Source organism: Eleutherodactylus coqui, chromosome 3 (genome assembly GCF_035609145.1).
Source record: "Eleutherodactylus coqui strain aEleCoq1 chromosome 3, aEleCoq1.hap1, whole genome shotgun sequence".
NCBI classification, from domain to species: Eukaryota; Metazoa; Chordata; class Amphibia; order Anura; family Eleutherodactylidae; genus Eleutherodactylus; species Eleutherodactylus coqui.
The window spans coordinates 138,935,554-138,949,348 of NC_089839.1; the positions used below are offsets into that span (position 1 = coordinate 138,935,554).

Below are 13,795 nucleotides of genomic sequence, written 5' to 3' on the forward strand. Positions count from 1 at the left end.
CTTCTTCCCCCTGTCTGCTGATGACCATGTCCTGGTTTGCTACACTGGACAGCAAACCGAATAATTACCTGATGAACCGGGGTTCTAGACGCCGGACTCCTGTCCAGCAATAACTAATGCTTTATCTGGAGCATAAGTCATCAGTGGAAAAGACCCCAGACTATCCCTTTAAATTCAGGACTCTGAATTGGCCATGGTCAGCAGTGGGGGTTAGAGAGAACAATGATGTCACAGGAGGCATTCCTGTGTGCGGCAGAGCATTGGACCCCAGACCACCACACCAGCAGAGCATTTTTTTAAATCTATACTATCCGTGTGACAAATATGCAAATACATTGTATGAATCACCTCTGTGTTCCTTCAGAGCTGTATTCACAAATTTGCTGTTTGTCACTAGAAACAGTCACCTAGATTGTTTCCAGATACACAACTGAGCGGAGCTCATATCATGTTGGAGGAGCATACCTGCTCTGAAACAGGGCGGGGTATTAAAAAAAATAGTCACACTGCGCATGACGGTGTGCGTGAGATTCGTGGCCATGTGCAGTGCCATACACAGCCATACCTGGTCTCCGTCTGCAGAGCGTTGTTTACAAAATCGGTAAAACACTGCCGGGTGACCCGCAACGCTTTATCGACACACTCGTGGACACTAGGCCTTAAGGGCTCCTTACATGCAAAACTGATGGCAGAGTCATCTAACATGTAAAGGGTTAATCAGCTTCTAGGAGAAGTGCGTATCCGGTTGATATTACGTCCCGTTTTTTCTGTCCCACTATTCTGCATTTGTGGAATTTCCTAAGGAATGTCCTCACTTGTATTCGGTTTCCTTTCTTTCTTTTTGCTGAGTCTTTCATTTTTGCGCGACCTTGGAAGGAGATCCGCTGAATTAATGTTGTTTCCCCTCGTCAAATAACTCCTGTGAATTCGAGATTTGGTTGCGGGCGGCCGTCCTATTAGTCTGCTACATTAACACCGAAGAAGCTTACAGGCATATGCAATTAACATTATTAATTGTGGTTTGGATCGAAAACCAGCGGCGATCAGTCATACAATCTGTCCTAATAAATGCCAGTTTTACACGGCAAGGTGCGAAGCGCGCAGGAGAAGGAAGTCCGACTGTTTATTTGTGTTTTAAACTACAATTTATGAAAAGAATTCTGAAACGCCAAACCTGTTTAAGTCGAATGTGCTTCTACAGCCTGAAGCGACCTCTCTGCTCCCAATTCTGCTGAACACACATTCCCACCACGCCTGTAAATCACACTATGCCCAGTAGATTGTAAGCTCCGCTGCAGCAATGAACATAACAGAAATGTGTAATATCAGGACTAGATGGAAGGGGCCTGGCACCAGCTCAGCTATTAACCCTTTCCAATCCAATTTCTATCCTGGTTTTCCTAGGGGGCTTACTCTTTTTCTGCCGTTATACAACGGCGCTATCTGCTGGCTAAAGCCAGTACTGCATGAGGTGACACATTGGATAGGCTCCAACAGCAGAGAGGCTGGCAATATACAGTAAGAGAACCCCCAATGGATGTCTTCCAACATCGGAGCTGTACAGCCTTAAATAATAATGTCTTTAGACGTCAGACAGTGGATTTGAGAGGGTTAATACCCAGTCTGCATGGCGTAACGGCTGATACAGATGTAACTCTGGGCATGCTGGGATAGCCAGAGCATGCTAGTTCTGTAGAAACTGTTTGGGTAAGAATACCAGGAGAGAACAACAGAAAGGACACCATTGTAGACATTTACTATAGGCCGCCTGGACAAGCAGATATGGATGAATTCTACATCAGATGGCCAAGATCTCAAAAAAGCATGACATAGTGATTATGGGAGATTTTACCTATCCAGACATTTGTTGGGAATCTCTCTCAGGTAAATGTAATGGATCCAACAAATTCTTATCCGCTCTTGCTGACAACTTTATCTTCCAGGTCAAAGAGAAAACAAGGGGATCTGCTATCTTGGACCTAATTCTTACCAACAGGCAGGAAATGGTTGAGGAAGTATGGGCGGCTGTGTCCATAGGAGGCAGTGATCATGCTAACCTTGAATGTTGAATAAAAACAGGAGGAAGACCTTAGAAGACTCAGACCTCAAGGTTGGATTTCAGAAAGGCAAATTGTAATGGACTCAGAAAGAGGAAGTGAAGGATCCAATGGCTGGATATTCTTATGGGCCGAAATGTCTAAGAAGGTTCAGTAATATTGCGAAATGAGATTCTTTAAGCACAATCGTTAACAAAGAAGGAAGAATGGATGGGAAGCATCTAAAGAGACCAGGTTGGATGAACACAGAACTTACACACATGCTAAAAAGGAAGAAAATATGTTTATCAAATGGAAAGTGGGGGAATATCTAAAGAAGAATATAATGCACTCTGCAGAAACTGTAGGGCAAGTGTCAGAAAAGCTAACACAAATAATAAATTGAGGCTTGCAACAAAGGCGAAAAGCAATAATAAAGGATGTTTGGGGTATGTCTAAAGCAAAAGAAAAGTCAAAGATGCTATAGGATGTTTACAGGATGAATTGTTTAAAAATGATGTTGAGAAGGCCAAACTTTTAAATTCCTATTTTGTATCTGTTTTCTCTCAGAAAGTAGATGTAACATCATCTGATCTTCCCTTTTCTATTGGGGAAATACAAGAACGCAGGCTATCTATAAGCAGAGATATGGTGAGAGGACACTTAGATAACTTACATGCATCCAAGTCTCCAGGCACAGAAGAATTACATCCTAGGATACTGAAGGAAGCTGTAGAGGTAATTGCTGAACCAGTCGCCATAATCTGTGACAATTCCTGGAGAAGTCCCAGAAGATTAGAGAAGGGCAAATGTTGTCCCTATCTTCAAAAAGGGTAGAAGGTAGATCCAGGAAACTACAGGCCTGTTAGTCTGACGTCTATACCAGGAAAGATCTTTGAAAAAATTATTAAACAGCATATATGAAAGTACTTGGATGAGAATGAAGTAATTAATCACAGCCACCATGGAATTGTAACAAACAAAATCATGCCAGACTAATCTAATTTCCTCCTATCACTGGCTCTGTTGATCAGGAAAATGCAATAAATATAGTATATCTTGACTTTAGTAAAGCATTTGACAAAGTACCTAATACCATCCTTGTTGAGAAAAGATCAAATCTGGGATCAAGAAGTCTACCATTTAGGTGGATTCACAACTGGCTGAGTGATCATACTCAAGAGTGGTCATAAATGGCTGCATGTCCAACTGGAAGAACGTCTCAAGTGTTGTACCACAAGGCTCTGTCCTGGGCCCAGTGTTGGTCAACATTTTTAAAACTGATCTGGAGGAGGAAATTGAGGGGAAACTGATTCAATTTGCCAACGAGACAAAGCTAGGTGGGATGGCTAACACTGGAGAACAGAGAGAGAGGATTATCTGCACTATTTGCAATGAAAGGAGGCGGGAGGGGGTGGAGAGGAGGCAGAGAGGGGACGGGAGCTCAGTTCCTGCTCCTGGCTCTTCCATCCCCCCCCCCCCCCCCCCCTGCAGATGAGGACGACGTATAGCGGCTCGGCGTGAAAACCGAGCCGATATACGTTCGTGTGAATCCAGCCTTAGAGTTTTTGACCACTTGTAATTCACATTTTTTGGGAGCTGATATACAAATAAAAATGCAGTGCTGTCCTTTTTTTCTTATGTTTTTTTTTACTGCTTTCACTGCATGATTAATATTGTGATATTTTTATCATGTATTTTTATAACGTACTAAAAATGTGGGTTTTTTAAAAAATTGCTAACATTTTTTTTATTGACCTTCCCTGATCACTCTTCCGGGGCTGACGATGGGATGTAGGAAGGGGTCTCCCCCCTCCTGCTCACTGATTAGATGAGCGGCATCTAATGAGTTAACTTCCAGGATGAGAGCTAACTCTGTTAGCTCTCACAAAGGGCTGATGACCGTGGGTGTGGAGTGAACTCGACACCTGTACCTGCTCCATACACACTTCACAACTGCCGATCTAAATTTACATTAGGTGGTCATGAAGTAGTTAATACTAGGATACTTTACCCCTTCATGACAGCCCTTTTGACGGCGCTGCATTAGAATCCCGGTGCGGGTTACCCGAACCAGGGAGAGCAGCTGCTCGACTGTCAGATGACGTATAGTAGTGTATTAGAACAATAAAAAAATGTTGACAAAAATAAAGAGTTAAAGTATTAAAAAAAAGATAAAAAATAAAAACGTCAAAATCCCACACTTTCCCCTTTACTATGTAAAAAAATAAATAAAGAACCACACGTGGTATTGCTGTGTTTGTAATGATCCGGAGAAAAAAGTCAGTACATTATTCTACTCGCATAGTGTATGTCATGGGAAAAATACAAAAAACAATAGTTAATTTTGCCTATCTTGCCTTACAGAAAACGGAACAGAAAGTGATCAGAACATTGCATGGATCAACAAATGGCACCATTAGGGCTCAGTTAGATGAGTAATTTTTTAATTTTAATATTTTTGCTGCCTGTGTGCGCAAAAAAATGCGCTCCACGGATGTCCAAAATCCACGCGACCAAAGCTCTGTGCCCATTGCCTTTAATGGGCCAGCGCTACTGCTGCCGCATTGAAAGCAATGGGAGCAGATCGCTATCCCCTGCTGCGGCTGTGACAGCTGCAGCAGGGGATTCCTTGGATATGAAACCCCTGGATGCTGTCACATCCAGGGGCTTCACTTTGTTGTCAATGGGGCCGGCAGCAGCTGTGGCAGGGGATTCCTTCATCCCCTGCCACAACTGTGGTAGAGGAACGCAATGTTCTCCCATTGCTTTCAATGGGGCCGGCACTTCTGCCACCCCATTGAAAGCAATGGGATGCAGGCAACCCCCGCATGAATTTTCGCTGAAGGGCTTGAAATATAAGCTCTTCCCTGAAAATAAGCCCTGGCTGCTATAAAAAAATATATATATACATCACCTAGCAACGCTGTCGAGGCTCCAGCGCGGTTTCTTCCTGGCTCCCCGACACTCTTCTGAAGCATTTCTTCTGGCCGGGGATATAAAAATCCCCTTCCCCTGAAAGTGCTGCCTCTGATTGCCTGAGCGCTATGAGCCGGTGCCCGAATTGTATGGAGTGAGATCGCCGCGCGATTTCTCTTCATACATAGACCGCTGATATAGGAAAAGGCGTATCGGCAGTCATTAAGGGGTTAAACTGGATTTTTTTCTTTCATTTTAAAGTTTGTTGAACATTTTTTACGCTAGTTTTTAGTCCCTGATGAGGATTTGAAGATGCGACCATTCAATCATTAGAATAGTACACTGCATTACTCAGGTAGTGCATTCTACTTAGCTTAAGACTGCAGACTATTAGACTCTGCCGGAGGTGGCGCTTAATAGACCATCTTATATGGCAGACATGGAGGCCTTTAGCAGGCTTCCAGCTGCCATGGGAATCTTATTAGTAGCTTGCCATCACACTTGAAGGTACCAATGGATGACAGAAGATGCCCCTCTCCCTGTCATCTGCTCACATACTGCAACTGCTATTGATTGTGGCATGTAAGGTGTTAAGCTGCCAGGATCTGAGGGTTCTCCACTCCTGGCTGTTGGAGCAGAAGTACTCAGCCTAATCACCACCTTAAAAATATGTATGTGCGGGTTTAAAGTCCATACTGAGGTGAGTAAAAAGGCGTATTGGCCATCACTAAGGGGTTAAATGAGTTGTGCAGTTGTAAACCATTTATGGCCCATCATCTTGATAGATGATTAATAATAGATTAGGGGTCTCCGTTCTCACTGCAGTGGCTCAGTTTGGTATTGCAGACGTAGGTACTATTCATTGCAATGGAAACTTGGCCTGTAATACCAAGCCTGGCCACTGCAGTGAGAACAGGGCTGTTTCTTTCCTGCAGAAATCTGCTTACTGCACAAGCACAGTGGCCGAGAGGATAGCTGGTTGTTGGGGTCCCAGGAAACAGTCCCCCGTCGATCTACAATTGATGACTTATCAGGATGATAGGCAATCAATACTTTACAACTGGACAGCCCTTTAATGACCTTTAGCACTAATGCTAAATGCAGTTGTCACTGTTGGTGCTGCAGTATGAACCATTCCGGGCCGGATTATAACCGGAGCAAAATAGGCAGGGGCCCTCACTATATTACCCCCATCATGGTACAAACAGCTGTCATGACTTCAGATGTGGTTCTATCTAGGTACTATGTAATCTTATTACTTAGGTACCACTTAGCACTGTGTGGCACTATGTTACTCTGCTGTTGGGACTGTGTTATAGCAGTACTGCTTTCCGTTACTCCACTCCAGAACACCTAGATCCGCCATGCTTTTGCAGGGAGACCTAATGCTTCTTGTTGACAATGGATGCTTCTAGGCAGGTCATCTACAATAGCCCTGATGTCTTGTGGTGTACACACAGATGTTGTATTTCATCTCCCTACCAGCTATATGCAGTACAGCGGAGCTTCAGGGTCTGTAAATGAATTGCTTGTATAATGTCTAAGACGAGAGCTGCTCCTGCGGAGGAGAACACTTAACGCAGTCTTGTATTGATTGCGGCTTCTCTGGACGTCTCCCCTGGGAATAACTTCATATATTTACCAGCCACAAATTCAATTTGCAGAAAGCTTCAGAGTGGATCTTTGTTTCGTCTGGATGGATGGAGCGTTTAAGGGCAAGAAGTCTTTGCATCAGTTTAGAGACTTTCAGGACTTTGGCCATTGTGTCTACCAATGTTATACTGCGCTCCATGTCAGACGGATGAGGGATCACTGATAATTATAACCTCAACATAATCAGACAGAAGTGTTTTTTTTCCATGTGATACCCCCTGCAGCTGATAAGCAGCGTACTAAATGATTCATAGCATCTTCATAGGGACCGGAGGCTTCGAGACACAGTGACTGTTACATGTTTCAGTAGGATGACTTTGCCAGGCTGACCGGCCCCATCCCTCTAATTCATCTTTGTGACCCTACAAATAGTTCTGCTAGTGCTGGACTTGGAACAGGCAATGTTTATGTCACTGTGTCCTCGCTAGACTTGTGCTATTGATTCTAGTTCACGTATATACTCCGTGCTGATTAATTACATAGCATAACTTTATAGGAGTTGATGATGATAAAGAGCTCCAAATCCTCTGCTTCCCTTCATGCAGCGATAGTGTTACGTTAACAACCTTTTAACTACTTGCCTTCACCGAGTGGTGGAGCTTACTGTAGATAGATTAGTTATTATGTTCAATGGGAGCAATATAAATCTTGTCGTCGTTGAGCTCCCTCTAGTGGTGGCTGCAAGCCATCAGAATTTTAATAGTCACTGCACTTTGAGACAACTTGTGCTTATGTGACAGTCAATGTGATTACTAGCGAAAGTGAAAATTTAGCTAATGTGATGTTTTTGTGCTGAAAAATCCCTTCCAACTTCTGGCTACTAGGGATCTCCAATCCTAATTTGCTCTACACTGCCTGTTGTCAAGTAAAAGTCAGTCTCTAGTAACAGAGATAACAGGATGGCTTACAGGAAGTGGAGGAAGGTGTTGTCTCATGCAGCCTATAGAAGTCTATGGAAATAAGGGGGGAAGGAAGAAGCTGTAGGAGAGAGACTCACACAGACATTGCTAATAATAATAGTAAGTGATTTACAGCCAATGGAATCACATCTATCCTGCTCAGTACATCTGTGTAATGTCCTACATGGTGCTGTTTTTCCTCTCATGTGCTGCCATGTGTTAGGTAGTAGAATCTGCGGTTTTCCTTGTGCAGTGTATGATGACATCACAGCAGCTAGATAAAACTAATAGACTTTCTTCTAGTATCTGTAGCCATCTTAAGGCTCTGTTCACACTTGCGTTAATGGATTCTTTTCCGTCATGGGAGCAAAAAGAAATCCCTGCACGAACGAACTCGTCCTATTACTGAACAGAACGGTGCCAGCAGACCCCATTGCTTATACGAGGGGGTGCTGATAAGTATTTGGCTTTGTGTTCTTTTTTTGTTTCTATGGTAATGAATGATACATCACATGAAAGCCTTATGTGTCTAATATATGTTTTCAAAATTTTATGTCTGTAGCTTATGGCAACAGTGATTTAGCCACGCGGGAAAACAAAATGGCGGAGTCTAAGGCGATATTCACAGCAAATGAGAGCAGAGGAGTGATAAAATTCTTGTTTCTGCAAGGAAAGTCCACGAAGGATGGATATTCATGGTGATATGTCGCAGACATTGGGGGATCAATGGCCTTCATATTCTACAGTTAAGAACTGGGTTGCCAAATTTAAAACGGGCCACTTCAGCACCAATGATGAGGAACGTCCTGGACGACCGAGAGAGGTTGTTCCGGAGATTGTCGATGCTGTGCACAACCTCATACTGGAGAATCGGCGAATCTCAGCTAAAAAAATAGCAGACATCATGGGGATTTCTGGTGAACGTGTTTGTGTCGTTATCCATGAACATTTGAACATGAAGAAGCCATCTGCAAAGTGGGTCCCCAAATGTTTGAGAACAGATCAGAAAAGCATGCGAGTGAAAACTTCCTGCTGCCACCTATCAGCGTTTCCGGACTGATCAGAACTTCCTGGATCAACTGGTCATCATGGATGAGATCTGGATTGATTTGTATGACCCTAAATCCAAGGAGCAGTCAAAAGAGTGGAGGCACAGTGGTTATCCTCACACAAAGAAGTACAGGGCGCGAAAATCAGCCACTAAGGTGATGACGTCTGCTAGTGGACTACCTTCAAAATGGCTCCACCATCAATGCAAGGTATTACATTGAACTTTTGGACCAATTGAAGGCAGCTCTGAAGGCCAAAAGGCGGGGCAAGCTGCTGTCGAAAGGAATCTTGTTCCTGCAAGACAACGCCTCCGCTCACACTGCACAAGCGACCAAGGCAAAACTGGTAGAGCTAGGCTTCCAGATGGTTGACCACCCACCTTATTCACCAGATCTAGCTCCCTCCAACTATCATCTGTTTCCAAACCTGAAGAAACACCTCAAGGGTACCAAATTTCACACCATTTCTGATGCCATGCCTGCTACGGATGACTGGTTTGAGGCACAACCGAAATCGTTCTTTTTGCACGGCTTACAGAACTTGGAATACCGATGTAAGAAGGTGTTGACATCAGTGGAGAGTATGTGGAATAAATGTAAAGTTTCATCTTCTATCTTGTTTCTTTATGGGTAAAGCCAAAGACTTATCAGCAGCCCCTCATAATGCAGTTAGTCTGCCTTCTGTCATGCCCTTTCTACTGCATTTTGTGCCCTTTTTGTTTTGGATTTTGGATGGGAAAGCGAGAGAGATCTAGACTCTGGTGCGACCTGTTGGTGCATTTTGATGGAATAGAACCAATGAAATCAATAGATTAGAAATGCAGATAATGTGTTTTGGGATTTAAAGCCCCTTTTATTAAAATACGGATTACTCTTTGGTACGAGGGGACCATCGTTTCCGGGCACCATCTCCGTGTTGGTTGCGCTGGGATGAGAGGCTTCAGGCAGGGATCTTGATGAGAAGCCTCAGCGTGGATCTCACTGCCAGGAGTAGACGCAATCAATGGAGAAATGACCACAGAGAGGAAGGTCCTCTTGTACCTAATGAGTAATCCAGTTGTCTATTTAAAACCAGCAGGTAACGTGTTTCAGGGTATGCAGCCCCCTTCAATAAAGTACATTTCTAATCTATCAATGAACTTTCTAATCTCTTGCTCTTCCCATCCATCTTGTTACACTGCTAGGCCGACAACACCAGATAGTTGGCTAATTAGTCATGTATGCGGGGTTATTTGCTCATCTTCCCACCCGGAGTCCCGCAAACCTAAAGGTGCCCTTCTTTTTTTTCTGACTGATTTTGGGACAGATGTACACTGAAGCCTCTGACACACGTGTGAATGGAGCCTAATGCCCCGTTTAGACGGAATGATAACACTGTGCAACAAATTTTTTAAACATTTTTGTAGCAGAAAATGATTGATTTTGTTTCTGTAAAATTAAAACGTCCTTTCATTTTAAAAAAAAATTATTTTCTGCCATCATCTTCTACGCACAATAACTTTCTTATTTTTCTGTCCACAGAAAATGTGCGAGGGCTCATTTCTTGCAGGATGTCCTGTAGTTTGCGTTAGTACCATTTTGGAATGCATACGACTTTTTGATCACTTTTTATTGCATTTTTTTCTTGGAGACAGAATGACCAAAAAAGTGCATTTCTGAGCTTCTTAATTTTTTTTCTTATTTGAACGATGGTCACCATGCGGGGTAAATAATGCGTTACTTACATAGATCAGACTTTTACAGACGCAGCGATACCATACATGTATTTTTGTTTTATGATTTTGATTCTTTAGTCTAACCAATGACCTGCAAAAAAACAGTTCATTAATTACAACTTACTGGTGGATGATCCGCAGTGTTTACGCCATGTGGAAACATACCCTATATGTTACATAAACCTACCCTTATAGTGTTCAGTCAGCACGCAGTGTGTAACAGTGATTGTGAAATAGTTTGCGCAATCACTTTTGTTCTCTTTATTAGGCAAGGTTAATGACAAGCCTACTGGATTAATTGTATAGGCATATTTTCCAAAAATACAATAGAACAGCAATTGGACTACATTATTCCCCATAATTGGAAAACCTTACATGGCAGAAAGAAACGGCCTTCATATTTGAATTCAGCGCACTTAAGTTAGTATGAGCCTATCTGCTTATCAGTTACAAAAATTGTGTTGCACAGTGTAATCATTCGAAAATCTTTCAAACAAACAAAACTCAATAATCGTTCAGTTTAAACGCAGGCAAATGACTGAACGGCGAGTGAGAAGCGTACGGTTCCTGCTTGCCGTTCAGTTTCATTCAGCATAAAAACCGGCGCCGGCTTGGCACTGCTTATTTGTAGGAATGTATACAACAGCATCAGATAGTTACACTGAATGGTAAGTGCTAAAGACTGTATGATTCTCAATGAGAATCGTGCACACTAAACATTCTGCCCGAGCTCGAACAAGCTGGTGATGACGTCATGAAATTCTCGGCCCGTGTAAAAGGGCCATTAGTCACAGCACTGTGTCATCGATTTTGACTCTTTCTCTACTTTTTTTTAGGTATCTAAGAAAGTGAAAAGCATGCAGATGTTTCACCAACCTGTCAACAGCGCTATACAGGGCGATCGCCTGGGAATTTGTGTAACTCAGTTTGATCCAAAGTTATTAGAAAGAGGACTTGTCTGCACGCCAGACTCTCTGCACACAATCCATGCTGCCATAATATCCGTCACAAAGATCCCGTACTTTAAAGGACCGCTTCACACCAAAGCCAAGTTCCACATAACGCTGGGCCATGAAACCGTAATGGGGAAGGTCATGTTCTTCAGCGTTCCTCCTCCTCACCTCAAGCAGGAAGAGCCTGCAGACCATTTTGATTTTGAGAAGGACTATTTATATCAGGACAGCTATACCACTAAGGACTCAGAAGCAGACAAGGCTGATGGTCCGCAGGGGAACATACCCAAGCAGCAGTGGGCCTTACTGGAGTTTGAGAAGCCGGTCGCATGTCCCAAATTGTGCCTTGTTATTGGATCTAAGTTGGACACTGATATCCATTCGAACACCTGTAGATTAGCATTTCATGGAGTCCTGCTCGAAGGAGCAGAAGACAAAAACTACTCTGAGACTTATCTGCCAAAGCTTAAGGTCTTCAAGATGAAGCACAAAGAAGGACAAGTTGAGAGGGTAAGACGAACACTATGAAATAATGTGTATGATCATTAAAGGGGTTCTCCAGCTGTAAACTATTTCTAGCCTATCCTCAGGACAGATCATCAATAGTCCTTTTCTCGGGACCCCCACTGACTAGCTGTTCGCCAGGCTGCTGCATGTGTCCACTGAGCTGATTTCTGCAGGCCAAGTTCCAATTCACTTTAATGCCTGCAATCCCAAGACAACCAAGTGCAGCAAGAACGGAGCTTCCTGCAGAAACCAGCTCAGTGCATGAGTGCAGCAGCCTGGTGAACAGCCGATCAGCAGAGGTCCTGGGTGATGGACCATCAATCTACTATTGATGGCCTATCCTGATGATAGACCATAGATAGTTTACAACCAGACAACCCCTTTAAAGCGACCCTCTAGTCCCAGGACAAGAACTGGAGGGGTGTGTTATATTACCTCCCATCGGTCCACTGAATCATTGACCCTCAGATCCAAATGTTTTGGGCCACATTTCTGTCTTCCAAGATGGCTGCAGAAATCTTTTAACTACCCAATGCAAACTGGAGTCCAAGGCACTTTGTGCTGCTCTCTGACTGGCCATCGCTGATCAACTGAGCAGCACTAGCCAATCAGAGAGTAGGTGCAAAGCATTCCCTAGACTTAACACTCTACCAATGCGCAGTGTAGTTTAGGTAGTCAGAAGATAGCAGCAGCCGTCTTGGATGAGCGAAAACTGTACCCAGACCCATTGACTGTGGGACAGCAGCGCAGAGGACCAAGGGCAGGTAGTATAACACCCCCCTCTAGTCCCTGGACCGAATTTTGTTCTGAGACTGGAAGGTTGCTTTTAAATATCTTGATGTTTCAGACACTGCCAACACTTGTGCTGCCGTACTGTTGTATACCCACAGTGGAGTGCAGTCAGGCTGCGCTCCGCCCCTTAGACAATTCGCATATGAAAATGGGGTTGACCAGGAGGAAATGGAGGGCTGTTTCTCTGGCTGCTTTCTTCCGGGGCTTTTGAGTTCCCCAGCTGGTAGGGAGCCTTAAAGACTTTTGGCACATAAATAAGCACTTTCTTTCTGTCTCTTCATCCAGGTTTAGTGTCCCTTTAAATAGTGGCAGCGGCCGACTGGTACCGGTATTTTGGATTTGCACAGTATTATAGGTTTTTCCTATTAGATCTTTTAGTTTGACGTGCCGGACTTACATTGCTGCCTGCTCTGTGTACAGAATATATTCTGTGCTGCAGGAAAGTTCATGCCAACTTCAAGGAAAGCGGTGTTGCCTCAGCGCCCGCGGGAGAAGCGATATTTTATTTACTGGCAGTCAATGAGCAAACAAACTGCAGAGTTTCTAACGAGCTTGAAGGCCACTTTTCTATATTAACAAGCATTTTACAAGCAGAGTTTGGCACTCAGTCCTGATGACCCGGAGCCAAATTACTGAGGCTTGGAAGATATAATGATGAAGTAATGTATGGAGGAAAGGACATATATCCAGGGCTCACTTAGCAGTGTGTACTTGTGCAGTCATAACAGGCACTAACGGTATCCACTAGGACTTCTGAAGGGGTTCTTCAGTTGTAAACCTTGATGGCCCTATCCTCAGGATAGATGAGGGTCTTTCACCTGAGACCCTTCCTGATCAGCTGTTTTCTGGGCCAGTGTGCTGGTGCATTGAGCTGATTTCTGCAGGAAGAAGACAGCTCAGTTTCCACTGCAGTGGTCAGGTGTGGTATTACACCCATTCACTTTAATTTGAATTTTGCCTGTAATACCAAATCTGACCACTGCAGTAAGAATGGAGCTGTCTGCTCATGTCCTGCAGAAATTAGCTCAGTGCAAGGGTGTACTGGCCCAGAGAACAGCTGATTGAAGGGGGTCTTGGCAGGTGAATCCCCACCAATCTACTACTGATGACCTTCCCTGAGGACAGGACATCTATAGTCTCCAACTGGAAATCCCTTTTAAAGGGGTATTCCCATCTAGACTTTCATGGCATATCCACAGGATATTCTAAAACGTCTGATAGGGCTCCCTACATTTGTCTCTAGTTCTGACCCGGCCCAACTGAATGTGGTGG

The 13,795-nt window shown here is 43.8% G+C and overlaps 1 protein-coding gene across 1 annotated transcript in view; it reads left to right on the plus strand.

The window, feature by feature from the left end:
- EEFSEC (eukaryotic elongation factor, selenocysteine-tRNA specific) overlaps nucleotides 1-13,795 on the plus strand; it is a 194,528-nt gene that overhangs the window by 109,574 nt on the left and 71,159 nt on the right. Inside the window, exon 5 of the mRNA XM_066596150.1 lies at nucleotides 11,108-11,734. Coding sequence (XP_066452247.1) covers nucleotides 11,108-11,734 — 627 coding nt within the window. The remainder of the gene's footprint in view (nucleotides 1-11,107; nucleotides 11,735-13,795) is intronic.